Raw genomic sequence first — 16518 nt, forward strand, 5'->3', positions numbered from 1 at the left:
TCCATAGGGTTCAATATGACGTTGGTCACCCTTTGCAGCTATAACAGCTTCAGCTCTTCTGGGAACGTTCCCACAATGTTCAGGAGTGTGTTTATGGGAATTTTTGACCATTCTTCCAGAAGCGCATCTCAGGCTGATGTTGGAGAAGAAGGCCTGGCTCTCAGTCTCTGCTCTAATTCCTCCCAAAGGTTGTTTTATTGGCTTGAGGTCAGGACTCTGTGCAGGCCAGTCAAGTTCATCCACACCAGACTCTCTCATCCATGTCTTTATGGACCTTGCTTTGTGCACTTTTGCACAGCCATGTTGGAAAAGGAAAGGGCCAGCTCCAAACTGGTCCCACAAAGTTGGGACCATGGAATTGTCCAAAATGTCTTGTTATGCTAAAGCTTTCAGAGTTTCTTTCACTGAAACTAAGTGGCCAAGCCCATCACCTGAAAAACAACCCCACACCATAATCCCCCCGCCACCAAACTTCACACTTGGCTCAGTGCAGTCCGACAAGTACCATTCACCTGGCAACTGCCGAAACCAGACTCGTCCATCAGATTGCCAGATGGAGAAGTACGATTCGTCACTCCAGAGAACACGTCTCCAGTGCTCTAGAGTCCAGCGGCGGCGTGCTTTACATCTCTGCATCCAACACTTTGCATTGCACTTGGTGATGCGTGGCTTGGATGCAGCTGTTGGCCATGGAAACCCATTCTATGAAGCTCCCTGTGCACTGTTCTTCAGGTAATCTGATGGCCTCATGAAGTTTGGAGGTTTTTCGCGATTGACTCTGCATAAAGTTGGCAACCTCTTCGCACTATGCACTTCAGCATCTGCTGACGCCGCTCCATCAGTTTACATGGCCTACCACTTTGTGGCTGACTTGCTGTCGTTCCCAAACACTTCCATGTTTTTATAATACAGCTGACAGTTGACTGTGGAATATTTAGGAGCAAGGACATTTCACGACTGGATTTGTTGCACAGGTGGCAGCCGATCACAGTTCCACGCTGGAATTCACTGAGCTCCTGAGAGCGACCCATTCTTTCACAAATGTTTGTAAAACCAAACAGTCTGCGTGCCTAGGTGCTTGATTTTATACACCTGTGGCCATGGAAGTGATTATCCTTGATTCCAATTATTTAGATGAATGAGTGAATACTTTTGGTCATTTAGTGTACATTTTTTTGCAATCAAAAATATTTGTGTGTGACCATATACCGTAATTTTCGGATGATAAGCGACTTTTTTCACTTAAACAACAATGCAGCTAATATATGGATTTGGGAGGGGGGGGCTAACGAGCCTCATGTCCCTAAAACATTTATCCTCGTCACATCGACCATGAAATGACCAGGAAATTCTGAGTGCGTTCAACTTCGACACAGAAGAAGACGACTTTGACGGTTTTAGTGCGCAGGAGGAAGCCCAAGATAGTGATTGACTCGCCGGTGCGGCTTATATTGAGGTGCGCTCAATAGTCCGGAAATTACGCTATGTTTTTTAGCTATTTCATTATTACTTCAGCCCTGTATATGTGGTTTTTAAAGCTTTCTGAAAGGTTTATAATAATAACAACAATATTAATAATCATAATTATTAATGTCCTTTAATGATTTGCTTGAATTCTGATGCATATACAATCCCCACCCATGAAGGTATTCAAAGCTTCTTGAAGTCATGTTAAAGACAAAGGCGCTTTCATAAAAGCTGAAAATAGAGATTATTTCATCATACCTTAAGGGCTCTAAGAAGGTTTCTAAACATTTTAAGATTCCAAGCGACACCATGGGGAGCATTGCCAGGACTACAGTTTATGGAAAAGTTGCAAACCTGCCTGGCTGGGAAAGAAAGTCCAAAATGCAATCATGAGCCCTCAGCACCTGAGCCAGGACAACTAAGAGAAACCCACTGTTTGACAGCTAGACACCCACAGGGTGACCTGATTAGGGCTAGTACAAGTGCTACAGTGGCAACAATTATATAGGCGTTGAATGAATAAGGACTTAATGCCTGAACTCAATTGATGCATTTCACTCGTCACCACAAGGAATATCAAATGATTACTAGATTATGCCTGGAGATATTTGGGTAAGACTACATAGTTCTGGGGCAGTTCAAGGGACTGATGAAGCCAAACTGGAACAGTTTAGACCAGGGGTGGGCAAACTTTTTGGCTCAGGGGCCACATTGACTTTTAAAATTTGACAGACGGGCTGGGTCACCTCAAGATACGATACATATATAAAAAAAAAAAACGCATTTGTAAACGCTACATATCAGACTCATCTGACATTTGCTTTGAAAATAAAACCCGCTTGGATTTGAAGGCTCTGCCGTTTGCTCGCATTTCATGGACAAGCCAGTTTTTCCCTTGTAGCTTCACGTCCAGCTCATTCATGTGTGTCAGTGTGTTCACAGTAAAGGCTATTTTCAACCTTTTTTGAGTCACGACACATTTTTTACATTTACAAAATCCTGGGGCACACCACCAACCAAAATGAATATAGTTTTTAATGTATTTATACTCAGTGTGAAACCTGGGTGTGTTTCGATGAACACACAATGGATATCCTGGGTGTAATGGTAGAAAGAGGCACACGAAGATCTTGCTCAAGCTTTACAAGCTGGCAGTACGAATGTTTCTGCCACAGTGAGGGACCTTTTTGATTTAGCTATGAGTTCAGCTATGAGGGCTCTCTCGTTTACCTTTGTGGTTTGTGTCCAAATAATTGCCCGTTTTTCATTAATTGTACGTACGTGTACAAAATAGTCCATCGGCTTGTTTTGAACGGAAGGGTGTTTCGTTTGGAGATGGCGTTTAAGCTTGCTTGGCACCGTGGCGCTAATGGATAGCTTCTCACCACACACCAAGCGCAGCAGAGTCAATGCCGTTGCATCCCCGGCACTGTTCCCTCTAAGCCGCGAGTTTGCGCAATCACGCACTGCTTCAGTGTTCTCCGCGAACAGCAAATCTATGCCGCGCACAAAATAAAGTCCAAGCTGAACTGTAAATAAAATAAATGTCTTTAATTTATTTACAGTTCGGCTTTGTTGTGCGCAGAGAACGCTGGAGCAGTGCGCGATTGCGCAAACGCGCGGCTTAAAGGGAACAGTGATCCCCGGTAAAAGTAAATTCAAATGAAAGATAGCTTTCGCTGTTTTGCCTCGAGCTCACCGTCTTTTCTTTTTTCTTTTGTCCATCTCCATCACTGTCACTTGCTCGTCTTTCTGTGATCCCAAACTGCCACTGTCGCGCAGCACTAACTCTACGTCATCGCGTCACAGACGTGACACTCAGCGATCTCTCACGGCACACTAGTATGCCGCGGCACTCTGGTTGAAAATCACCGGGCTAAATCCCAAACCCGATCTGTCTCATTCAGCTCAGGAAAATTCTCAAGTGGCTCCAAAAATGAAATAATCTCCTGTTTGAGCTCCCACATTCATTGATCCAATCATTCAATCATTCACATCAAGTATGAATTCTGTGCCGGTCTTTGGCGGGCCGGATTAAACAGACACGTAGGCCGGATGTGGCCCACGGGACACAGTTTGCCCACCCCTGGTTTAGACGAATAGACCAGTGGTATTTCTGGTGTGCAAAAGCCCAGGAAGGCATCATTGAAGATGTAGGCTGTTTTTCTGCAGCAGAAACTGCCAATCCTGATCATGTACCTGGCATCGTGGATTCCAACACGTATCAGTCCATTTTTAAGAGGAACACGATGCCTTCTTTTGCAAATTAAACATTGGTGTTCCTCAAACTTTCGAGCAAGACAATGATCCCAAGCAAACCTTCAGGTCAACCAAGGCTTGGTCAGATAGAAGATCTTGGAACACCTTTGAGTCACTTCTTGGTCACCATATTTAAACCCAAGTGAAAATATTTGGTGGGATTTAAAAAGGACAGTTTCAGCGCAGAAGCCATCAATTGCTTGTTGAGGCTTTTGCACGTGAAGAACGGGCAAAGATTTCGATCCAAGGGTGTAAGACGTTTGCCAGCACTTCTTGAAAATGTTTATTCGAAGCTATAAAAGCTGAAAGATGCTCCACGAAATACTAAAGCTCAAGGTTGAGTCATATCCCATATGCACATGTGTTAAAAGAGATGCATTTTCTATTTTAACCTCAAACTTGGGTCAACTTCTGTTGTCAAAATAACTCAAATGTCTTCTTGTTCTTCAATGCGTTATGTTTCTGTTTGCAACTGTATATGTATATATAGAATATATACATACATACATACATACAGTATATAACCTAACTGACTGCCGCCTTCTGAGGTGAGCAACTCATTTCTATAACGAGCCTGTAAAATAAGGTGAAACTCTTATTTTAAACCAAAAATGGTAATTGCACCAAATGAGTGGCTTGTTTATTTATATTTTTAAAAGTAATCAAGCCGTTCATGCTCAAGAGAACCCATTATCAATTAATACCCCCTGAAAACCTAGTTTTCACAAGGGGATGTGAACAAACTGAGGGATCTCAGCTTGATCCCGGTTTGAGCCAAGTGGCAAATATGTTGTCTGTGAGACCGCATTCAATTGGGCCAAAGGTAAACTTAAACGATGGGAAGACACTTTCATGATTGACATAGTTAACTAGGGAAACATAAAAAATATCAGGATGTAGAGACACAAAAAGAGCATGTTCCAGTTTTTTGATTTTTATGAAGTTCAGAGCTGATCTTCAACAATTTCATGGAGCAACAAGGAACTTGTTGATGATTTTCGCGCCGCCAGGGGACAAAACCATGATAAGCTGCACCACCTTCTGTTGTAAGGACCATTATCTGTTTTGTACCTACACTTTGCATGAGTACATTGTTACCAAAGAAACAAGTTGGTACCCAACAAAAGGTTCATCATTTTCAGCTATCTTTACCTGAAACCCGTAATCATGAAAAACTTTGTTCCACAAGCGGAGCAAATATAATCTTTAAACATTAATGCTGTCAATGTACATACATATGCAAAATTGCATCTTTTCATGGTATTCAAAAAATAAAATTTCCATAGGCACGTTATGTCTGTCAGGAAAGAGGCAAATTCAGGTTGCATTTGAGTTGTTTCTGATCACTTTCTGTCCATGTAGATCTCAAATAAGCCAGAATGTTGGTTACACAATATAACCTCAAAGTAAAATTCTCAAATGAAAAACCTCTGAATGCTTCCTTTTGTTTAACTAACTGTTTCTGGGGATATAAACAGAGGCTGTTCAGGTCTGTCCACTGTCAATAGTTCTGTCTGTTTTGCAATAAATGTGAGCAATTGACAGGCATTAGAAGCTAGAAAGTAGAATCTAGAAAAGAAAAAAAAACACATTTCGACTCATTCCATTGCTTGTCTCATTCATGTCTGCGACGCATATCAATCTAGCTTAACACTGCTTGCTTGGTTTTACGGTGGCGCATCAACATATTAAATGCAGCAGGACATTGTTTTCTGCTCTCGATTCCAGTAGAACTGTATATTTTATTCATTTAACATACATCGGTATATTAACCACAGGATTTTTTTGAAACTCATTAGCCACACACGCTGTTCATGCTCCGAGCCATTTCCTGCAAAAAAAAAGGGAATGTCCCTGAGGCAAATATGACCAATAAGAGAACAGTTTTGTTCTTCTTATGGTGGTTTACAAACGGCCACGGACCGTAATGCTGGCATTCGTTTATAGCTTTGTAGTGCTGCAGGATATTGCCATGTAAATAGAAAAGAAATAAAGGATGAGGGGGAAAAAAAAGTATTAATTTAGCCCCTGTATTGGAGCAGAGCAAATGAGCTATGTATGTGAAGCCACACCGAGTGATGTGATTGTTATATCCAAAAGGTCAAAGGTCATCTTCTTGGTAGGGCTGTTTTGCTTTTACCAATTCACTGGTAGCCATGGGGTCCAGTTCTCTGCCGCCACAAAACCGCATTATCTTGACCTCTTTCGTCAACGGATTTTATCCCACCTATCATAATTTCGTGACTTCAATGCGTCGCAGTGTATCTCCACAACACAGATTTGGCTGAGCTTGCGTTTCCAGCGAATGTTGTTGTTCCATGGACCATATCTGTTACTTCTCTTTGCTCGTCTATAAAAAGCTGGGTCGTAACCTCTCTCACACGAATCGACAGAGTCGATAACGAGAACCACCTTCAAGCCGGAGCAACTTAGTGACATTTGCTATTCTCATGCGCAGCCTTCCCAGTGTGCTCACTGTATTATAACTGGGTCTCTAGATGCAAAATTATCACTGCAGATTTCCCAGAAAATTGCTTCCTACTCTGATTCATATAGCCGCTTTCGGGGAAAAAAAATACTGGGACGTTTCTGGGAAAGGCTGCAAAGGTTTAATGTCTGGATTCCTCCATCTCAAAATGCGACCATCTTCTGTTTTGCACAAACAGCACCTTGTACTGAACATGGAATTCCTTCAAAGTTTTCCCTGTCAACAATCCGGACTTGGGAAAGACATGGAAGTTGACCGGCTCTTAGTGGAGGCAGCTCTCTGTGGAGGCTTTCATTGCAGTAGCACCAAGGATGTAGGTTCCGGAGCATTCTGAGGTCATCTCTGGCTTGGCTGGTTCAATAAATGCTGCCGTCGAGCAGTAGAGCACGAGATGTCAGTTACAGCTGATAAATATAATGCTATTATGGGGGTTAAATCTTCAAACTGTGATAATTCCAGACTGTGTGTGTATGTGTGTGTGTGTCTGTCTGTCTGTTGTGTATGCCCCAGCTGGCTCTGCAGTCACGGCTGTGTGACAGGACACGGATTGGGGAGTACCACCCTGGGACAGTGCGCTACACACAAACTGACCTTGCGGACCTCAGCGAAGACGAAGATGACACCAACATACTCTTCTACTCGCCTAACATGACCCTGAAAGACCGAGGGCCCTGAGAGAGAGCAGCGGCGAGGAAGAGACAAAAGAGCTGGAGGGAAGGAGCACCAAGGAGGGTCACTGACTAAGAGAAATGCAGCGGATTAGAAACTGAGAGGGAGGAAAAAAGAGGTAGGGAGAGAGGAAGGAAAGATTGGGGGGAAAGTCAGGCAGATGGAAGCCGGAGATGAGCTGTCAGGTTCCATTATTAATCCCCATCCTTTACTATTTAATATCCTAAAGACGCACACACACTCATACTGAGCAGAGCTGTACAGTTGCTCCCCTGCAATACTAGAATGAGAGAGAGCAGGGAAGGAGAAGCTCTAAAGATCCTCCTAATATTAAAGGCATCTGCTGCATAATATTCTTCCTTTTTCTCTCCCTCATACCACCGTTTTGGCATTCCACCAAAATGAAATGAAAAAAAAAACCCTAAAGAGCCACTGAAAGGCAATTATAACAAGGTGTTAGTTTAGCGTTCGCAGCAATTACCTTTTCACTTCTCTGCAGGAGACAAGGTAAAAAAGCAGCTTTAAAATGTGCCCTGTGTAATGTAAAAGCATCCATGTTCATCTATCTCCACGCTGAGACTAATCCTGGTGCCGAACAGGTTCCTAGCTGATATGCAGAGGGTGCCGCACGGTGGAAATGGGGGAGGGGGGAGGGGGCAATAGCCTTTTACAGCAAAATAAGTCCAATATCACCAGTGTTGCATTCAAGGGGTCTCTCTTTCCTGAGACTGTATTGTTTGTTTGTTTTTTTGTTTGTTTGTTTGATGGTTTCCTATGGATTTAATGATGTTAACTTTTACACATATATTCCTTTGAAAAGTTGTCTTGTATTTTTGTATGAATCGCAACAGCTGTTTTATACCGTGTCTATAATGTATTAATGGACTATGTATATTTAAGTGGACTCTATTTTTATACGTGCCTTGGACTGGAATGTGAAGAAAATGCTTTTCTCTGTCCGAGCCTGCTTTTCTTACGGGGAGTGACTGGAGTCTGAGACCCTACAAGCAGCCTTATGACGACTTGAAAAAATAAAAGCACGTCGGACATAAAATATAGTCCCACCGCTTCACTCGCAGGCGCACACTTCGCTTTAAGATGCATGTCAGAATGGGTCGGGAATGATGAAGCTCAGATCGCGGCAGCTTTGGATTGTTCATCATCTCATTGCTGTTGTCAGTGACGGTGAGGGGTCAGAACCGAGGTGTGATTGGCAGGATAATGGAGCCGCTTTATATTCAGCTTCAGCCCGTTTGGTTTTTCCCCGTATCCAGGTGGTTTCATCACTGTCGATGCACACTGCCGCCTGTCAGCTGCCTCTCTGACAGGTTGAACTAATGAACCGACACTTGACCCTTTTTACCCTTGGGTTGTTGAACTTTTCCGCCGGGTGTCACTGACACCAGAGTGCAACCGGGTTTCCAGTACACGGAGCCCCCACCTCTCTGGTTTACACAAACACATGCACACGCAATCACACTTGCAAAAGAGCCTACCCTTATTTTGGCGCTGTTGCTGGTTTCACTTGACTGTGCACTCCATCAAATAAATGAGCAGGAGCGACATTTCATAACAAAGCTGAGACCGGGTGTGTTTATTTCATTTTCACGTTGCAATCATTCTTACCGCTGTCCCTCCTCCTGCGAAATGCGCGTCTCCGCATGTGTGTAACATCCTTAAGATTTGAGCCGCTTAAATAATGGATATTAATTATTGGTCGGACGCCGGTGCCCCTGCCTTGTCTGCAAATCTGGTTAAATGGATTCTGATTAATGGAAATTGCGCGTCATGTCCTCCAGAAAACCTGACACACACACGCATGTCTCAACCGCAGACGCTTGAATATTTCAAGCCCCGCACCACCTCCATATAAAGAGCACGGGAAATAAGTGAATCTCCCTGTCACGCAAGAAGAATTATTATTCCCCCCTCATATCGTCGCATGCTCCGTAATTGGACACAATTTAACACCCGCGGCCCACGGGCATGTCGGCAGGCGCGCTGCCTGCTATTAGCTCGCCTCGCCTCACCACCCTATCATTTGTCAGATCTGTGTTTGTGTGCCTCTGCTGCCTATGTGTGTGTGTGTGTGTGTGTGTGTGTGTGTGTGTGTGTGTGTGTGTGTGCACGGCGATCGTGCGCGCTGCTCGAGAAACCGGATCCATTGTTGCAGTCCAGCCGTGACGCACAGAGAGAGGGAGGGAGGGAGGAGGGGAAGCGGAGGAGGAGGAGGAGGAGGAGGAGGGGAGCGAGAAAGAAAGAGAGAGAGAGAAAGAGAGAGAGAGAGAGAGAGAGGCGACAGCAGCGACACCAGACGATCCACAGCGAGGTGGAGCTCCGTCACCTCGGAGCGGGGGAGCGGGGGAGCGTGTCGGGCCTGACGGCTGCTCCCCCGCGCCTTCCGCTGGGAGGCTCGTCTGTTGTTTATAGAGCCCGGCAGTGTTTACAGGCGGGGCCGTGGCGGAGGACGAACCCTCCTCTCTCCCCCCCCACTCCCTTCCTAGAACTCACCTCGGCGTCTGGCTGCTCGATGGCCGGCCCCGCAGCCCCGCAGCCCCGCAGCCCCGCAGCTCCGCAGCCCGCCTGCTTTCCGCGATCTCCGAGCCTGGCCTCTGACGTCATATGTTTTAAGTAGCCGCCGTCGGTTCCGTGCGGAGGCCTGTGGTTCATTCCGGAAACGGTTGCCTTCTTCGTTTTTTTTTTTTTAAATAAAGGTTAATTGTAACATGCTGTTCTTAAAAAAATAACGTTTAAAGTAAAGCTCTCTCGTTCCGCTTCCTCCACGCGACGTCTTATTTCCGTTACTGGCGGCTAGGACGCCGGTTTGAAACTATGGCTATTTAGCGATGACCTTAAACGTCGCCTAGCAAGCTTCCAAACGGACCGAACATGACGGGTCTTTGTACAAAAGGGACCCGTGATGGGATTTCCCTCAAACACGGACAGGAACGACCCCTTCGAGAACAAACTAGGAAGCCTCCCCCGCCCCGACCACCCAGTATCCGAAGAATTTACCGAGGTACGACATCGACTAAGCTTCCTCTATCGGAGAAATCGCCTCATGTCAGTGTTTTAGTGCTCCAGTTTCAGCCATTTCAAGAATGCCAAAATGCTTCCCAATCATCAGCAGCTTGAGGGCGCAGGTACTATTTCCAGCGGCGGAGGAATTCTGGTGTGGTTCGGTCTCCGGCAGGCTGTGGGCTCGCCTTAAAATGAACTATGATAAAGGGATATGTCAGACAGTAGGTTTTTTTTGTTTCTTTTGGGGTGTTTTGAGTAGTTTTTGAGGCTGTGGTCTGCGGCGCTGAGGAATAAGCTTCGGGCTCTTGCGTTCTGATCCGCGTCAAATACATTAATACGGGGCTCGGTTTTCTCGTGGTATTTGTTGACAGGAATATCGCCGCACTGGTATTATTTTGCTTCCCTGTTTTTTGCATTTACCCCCTTTTTTCACTATCAGTGTGTATGTGTGTTTTTGTCTTAACGTTTTGTTTGCTTCGCTAAATAGCAGCTGAAACCGATGTGCCACAAAAGCTCAGAGCTGAGGCATCGCGGCGATGATGGTACTGCGAGTCTCGCTTTATAGGTTAAAAAGGAAACGGTTCCACATGTTACCTAAGGCATAAGCCGCTTAATGACTTTTTTTATTTCACCTAAATATTTTCGCGCAATGAGAAGAGATGGTTTGAAGCACATTTTGCCCACCGGTTGCCATCAGCCATCCCGCGGCCGTTGGTAAGTGTCCAACTCGTCAAAGCGGGGTGTTGCTGCGGACCCTCCGGGGGCCCCAATCCCCTGAGACTCATGTGGTTTACAGTCATCGTCGGAGTCGAGCGGCGATGTCTCGGATCTAGTTCTGAAAACACAATAAAAGCAAGAAACGCCAGACCCCTCCCTGCTCGACCGCCATTCTGTCAGTCGCGACACTACCCGGTAAACTGCCATTGTCCTAAAGCAAGACGTGACACATTGCCGCCGGCGGCTGAATATTCAGCGTCACAGCGATGGCTAAAAATACAGATGACTGAAATGTCAAATTACCTGAAAATGTGAATATTTCTTTCTCAACACTACAGGAAATATGTCTGTAAATGAATGGTCAGCTTATTTTGATACAGCCGTGAATAAAAAGCAAGATTGTTACACAAACGCGCACACACACACACACACACACATACACACACTCCTGCTCTCGTGACTGATCATTTGTTCCCAGCCAAACTTGTGTAAGCTCCTTGCTGGTGACCAAGCAGCATTGTGGGTATTTGTTGAAATGCTAAAAGATTATGCAAAACCAAAAATCCAGGTGAATTTTATCTTTTGTTGCTTCATGCCGGAGAGTATCTGACATGCAGGGGCTTATCTGGGGGAAACACCAGTCATCTAGTCTTCTCCTTTTTTTCAGTTAATGTTTGGCCATTTTCAGCAGAAACTGGCCTGGGATCATTTCACGCACACACACACACACACACACACAGACACACGCTTATACATTCAGGGCTCCCATGGCTTTTTGTATTTACTGCGCGTTGGGTTCAAACCGCCACAAGAAAGGTGTTCTTCGAACACCTAATTCCATGTTTTTGGCCAATACAGGGGGATGATAAGGTGTTGTCTACACGTTCCGTGGCGCCGCGGCCGCACGACCTTCTCATTACCGAGGAGCCGCGCGTCGTTGTTGTTGTTGTTTTTCTCCTCCGCTTCCTTCCTGCTTTGAATAAGAAGCGGAGGAAAACTGACAACTCGCAAACACATGTCACGTGTCCGGTCGTCCGAAAAAACAACGACGGCGTATTTGAGAAAAAAACCCGGCCCGAATCTCAGGGGAAGGCACGTTAAATGATTCTAATCCTCGGATTAATCTCAGATTATTTACGTCGTTTTGGCGTCTGCGATCGCGCCCCCGTCGCGATCGGCGTCGTATGCGCGGTGTTTCAAAATGGTGTACATTCTTGGTGTTGTAACACAGACAACGTCCCTTCCCGCCTCGCTGTGCTCCTTCCACAATGTCTCCCCTGTCCTCCAGCCGCGCTGCTGCCGGAGCGCAGAGCGAAGCGGCGAGCGGCGGAGCCTCCGGCGCAGCGATCCGGACAAGCAGGAGTTAAATTCATCTCGCTCTCCGCTCTCGCTCGGGCGGGGAGCGCACACACCGGCGTGCACGCGCTCACGCGCACCCTCACACACACACACGTCGACACACATACACACACACACACAACGCAGGCTGCCACCGCCCCAGATAACAGAGGGGCGCCTCTCCCCAGCCAGCCAGCCTCCGCTAATCGCAGTGGCAGGAGGGGGAGTGGAGTGCCGGCGGCCTCTCACAGCGCTGGGCTTTTTATTGACGCTGGCTGTGTGTCTGCGTGTGTGTGTGTGTGTGTGCGTACACGTGCGCGGCGGTATGTGCGTCAGCCCCGCGTCTGCGTGCCTGTGTGTGCGCGTCTCACACAGCCCGTGTCGACGCAGCGTGCTCGCCTGTGTGTGTGCGTTCCCAGAGCGAGAGCGCTAAAGAGGCGTGTGTGTATATGTGTGTGCGCCCTTTCGGCGCGGTGTGTGTATGTGTGTATGTGTGTGCGTCCTCTCGGCTTTCCGCGCGTATATGTGTGTGCGCCCTTTCGGCGCGGTGTGTGTGTGTATGTGTGTGCGTCCTCTCGGCTTTCCGCGTGTGTATGTGTGTGCGCCCTTTCGGCTCGGTGTGTGCGTCCTCCCGGCTCCGCGCCTGTGTGTGTGCGTCCTTTCGGCTCGCTCCGTGTGTGTATGTGTGTGTGTGTGTGTGTGTATGCGCTCCTTTGTGTTCCGTGTGTGCGCTCGTTTATGTGTGTGCGTGCGGATTTGTGTGTGCTCTCCCCGCCAGCAGCGGAAAGCAGGGAGAGGCGGGGAGCTGGGAGGGTGGGTGGCGAGGTTATGAGCGGAACTCGACAGAGGCCGACAGACGAGAGGGAAGGAGGGGGTGGGGGCGGCCGGGGAAGGGAGGGAGGGAGGGAGGGGAAGCAGGGGGAGGGGTGGCGGCGGCAGCAGCAGCAGGAGGAGGAGGAGGAGGAGGAGGAGGGGGAAGAGGGCGGGGGAGCTTTCTTGTGCTGCGCTGAGCGCCGCCGCCGCCGCCGCCGCCGCTCTCCTTCCTCTCAGATAAGACTGTTTGAAGGTTTTAATCTTCGCTCTGGAGGAAAAAAAAGGATGTTTCTGTGCGCGCCGTTTGGCGCGGTAGGGATTACCGTCCGCGATCCTCAAAGTCGGAATAACACACGTGATTGATCGCATCGACTATTTTCGTCACCGCAACCCTCCCCCCCCCTTTCTGATTGATCGCATCGACGAACGTAGCAGCCTATCGATTAGAGCTTAATCTATAGGTCCATGTCTCTCAGTGCTCCAATAATTGCTCTCTCTCTCTCTTTCTCTCTCTCTTTCTCTCTCTCTCTTTCTCTCTCTCTCTCCGGCCGGCGGAGTTTGGCCCGGAGCCACGCTCGCCCCGCCGCGCCAGCCTGTAATTATCCCCGGTGAGGCCGCGCTAACTCAGCGTGGCGCGCCTGTGGGGAACCGGTTAGCCCTCCAACACCGGCGGGGGTGTGGGTAAGAGGAGGAGGGGGGCGGGCGTACGCGCACGCGCGCGCGTGTCCGGAAGCGAGAGAGTGTTGATAATTCGGAATCAAAGCGTCGTGAACCTAAAAAAAAAAAAAACGGGGAGATAAAACGTTAGATATTGGAATTAAAAAGAGGCAACTCCACAATGACGTGATGTTTGCGTGTGTGTGTGCGTACGTGACTCTGAGTGTGTATGTGCGTGCGCGCGCGTGTGGATCCGTGTGTGTGTGTGTGTGTGTGTGTCGCAGTAAGTGATCCATAACAATCTGCAGGTGGATTGTGCTGATTAGTCCCGGCTGCTGCGGACTGAGCTGCGTGCAAAGAGCTTCCTGCAATCCGAGCCTGCCAACTGAGCGTGCGTGCGTGTGCGCGCCAGGCGGCTGTGTGTGTGTGTGTGTGTGTGTGCGTGAACGCAGCGCCGCGCTGTCTTGTGTGCTGGCAGGCGGCCTCCTGAATGTGTGTCACTCGGCACCGCGTGTGTGTGTGTGTGCGCGCGTTTGTGTGTGTGTCTGTTTTGAGGACAGCATGCGTATATTTACCAAAGGAGCGTTCCGCTTGTGTGTGTGTATGTGTGTATGTGCAGGCGTGTGCGCGCGTGTGTATATGTGTCTGTGTTTGTGTGTTTGTGTGTGTGTGTGTGTGTGTGTGTGTGAACTTGCCGTGTTTGTGCGCCTGTCAGCCCTCCGCTCCAGTGTCTGATTGGAGCAGCAGATGGCTGGATGGCTGTGACCTCCCAGGGAGCAGCTCCCTCCGCGCCGCCGCCGCCGCCGACGCGCACTCCTGCGCGTGCGCGCTTGGCTGCTCTTTTACAAGGCCCACACCTACGAATGAATCCTCGCCGGAGTGACACGCGTGACAGGCGTCACGGAGGGAAGCACGTTCTTCGACATTGTTGACCGAGAGGAGCAGCTCAGACACGCACGCTGCTCCCAACCACACGCACCTCGTAAAAGAGCAGCTGTTTAGCTCAGTCTGGTTTGGTCTCGGTGTCCCTCCCGTGCTTCCCCTCCGCGGCTCTGCTCCGTTTCGCATCAGGAACGGGGTTTGCCCTCAGAGCAGGTTCCGTCCTAATCCCGTTTTCTGGTGACTGACGGAGGGCCTTTGGTGTTCCGCTCCCTCTGGGGGTGGGGAGGATCGGAGGGAGGGAGGGAGGGAGGGGTGAGAACCTGGGAAGACCTTTTGTTATACCCTGCGATTTTCAATGTCTTTCCACCATCCCTCCTTCCTCCGGGGGCCTGACACCCCTCCTCCCCCGCCACGTGTGGTGTCAGCGGGGCTGCATTTTCTGGATGCTTCCAAGATCAACATTTTTCGGCTGTTTGGATAAAGAAAGGGAAGCAAAATCTTGTATTTGCTGTCAACCGCGCGCGGGTTGAACAGATCTCTTGACATCACGTAAACGGGGACGAAAACAAAAACCAAATGGCGAATTTCCAGGCAAGGCGGCGTATCGGTCTGACAAATTTCCCCATAATTCACAGAAAGCCGTGAGTGACTCGTGTCCTGTGAGGACACGTTATCCTCGGCGGTATCAACAAAACCCCAGCGCCGGAGTTACTATGAAATCATCGCTAACTAACAAAGTCTGCCTTCTGACAGGAATCAGAGATAAAGCGAAAAAAATCCCCGCTCGCCGCTCTGCTTGTGGCACATCACAATTTCATGGCACAAAACACAGTCAGCCAGCCGGCGAGCGTCGAGCAGCGGGGAGGTGGAGCGCAGCTGCGATGTGCGGAACCTTTACATCGACGAGAGCTGAACATTTCAAGCGTTCCAGTCAGACGGGGAAACATCGGTGACGCCTAAATGACATTAACCCCTAGAGCTGATTCCTCAGGCTTACTTCAAACCGGGGCAGCGGGGAGCCAGAGCCAATACCAGCTGACACCGGGGGCCAGAGGCGGGGTTTAACCGGGACCAGCCACCTGTCAATCACACAGGCACTTACAGAGACAGGCAGCCATTCACACCCATGAGCCGTTTAGTCCTCAATGAACCTGCCGACTGTTTTGGGACAGCGGGAGGCAGATGGAGAACCCGGGGGGGACCCAGTCAGGCATTGGGGGGGGGGAGAACGCGGAGGCCGTACCTTGAAAGGCCCCGATCGGCCTCCGACCGCCGACCTTTGAACCCCGACGGCACTCGGCCGAGTCCCCGATCGGACGCTTTCCGCCCCAAGGCTCGCAGCCTGATAATCTCTCCCGGGGCGGGGGGGCGATGCCGTGAAACCTCCGAGCCGACAGCTAGCGTGACCGTGGCCCGTAACGTGATGTTTCCACGGCCCGGGACGCACATTTAGAAGGTTTAAGCGGCGGCGAACGACAAGTTAAGCGTCCCTTTCGGCCGTGAGTCAGTTTGCGACGGTCCAGGTTCCCTGTCAACGCCGACGGATCAGCATGTAAATGACAGCAGCTCACAAAGTGCCGTTGACCCGTGGTTTAGCAGCTGGGGTCCGGCTGCGGAAACCCAACTCTTCTCAGGCGCATCGCTCTGTTTTCCACCGTTGCTACCAAGAGCGAGGAGGGAGCGGGGGCGAGTGTTTCGGGTGCACGGAAACAAAAGGAAAGGATGGGATATCCGGAGCTGCCAGCGGAAACACACAACAAAGAGCTGGCACCGCTCACCTTCCAGGTCCGAGCGGCGCTTTTCTGTTGGATCGCCGCAAAAACCCAGCGCCGCAGTGAGGTTTTAAATCATTTCGGAGGGGGGGGGGGATCCACACTAGCCCTCCTCTTCCCCTCCTCCTCCTCCTCCTCCTCTCACCCCCACCCCCTCTATTGTCCACCTTTCGGTCTCCAAACTTCTGGACAATTTGCTCCTCCGGAGGAGCCTTCCTTTTTTTTTTTCAACTTTATTTCTTTTTTTATTGTGAGCACATGGGAGCGCCCCGGTTAGCTTTGTGTTTGTCTGTCTTTTCAGCAGCTGTGGCAAATGCAGCCAGACCCTCCGCTGCCAAGTCGCCCCCACCCCAACCCCCCCACCCCAACCCCCCCCCCCCCTTTTTTTCCTACTCCGCTCCTGTCTGTCTGTCTGCTGGCCTTTCTCTCGCTCTC

The 16518-nt window shown here is 49.2% G+C and overlaps 1 protein-coding gene across 4 annotated transcripts in view; it reads left to right on the plus strand.

Moving 5' to 3' along the window:
• The window catches only part of LOC147234534 (cyclic AMP receptor 1), a 66537-nt gene extending 59017 nt beyond the window's left edge, over positions 1-7520 (plus strand). For all 4 annotated transcript variants that reach the window (XM_086145029.1, XM_086145031.1, XM_086145032.1 and 1 more), the window contains one exon: positions 6725-7520. In XM_086145029.1, coding sequence (XP_086001155.1) covers positions 6725-6889 — 165 coding nt within the window. In that variant the 3' untranslated portion in view covers positions 6890-7520. The remainder of the gene's footprint in view (positions 1-6724) is intronic.
• The last annotated feature ends 8998 nt before the right edge of the window (positions 7521-16518 follow it).

The sequence above is a fragment of the Fistularia commersonii genome, chromosome 4, assembly GCF_037954325.1.
Source record: "Fistularia commersonii isolate RoL2024-O1a breed Wild chromosome 4, RoL_Fcom_v1.0, whole genome shotgun sequence".
In the NCBI taxonomy this organism is placed as follows: Eukaryota; Metazoa; Chordata; class Actinopteri; order Syngnathiformes; family Fistulariidae; genus Fistularia; species Fistularia commersonii.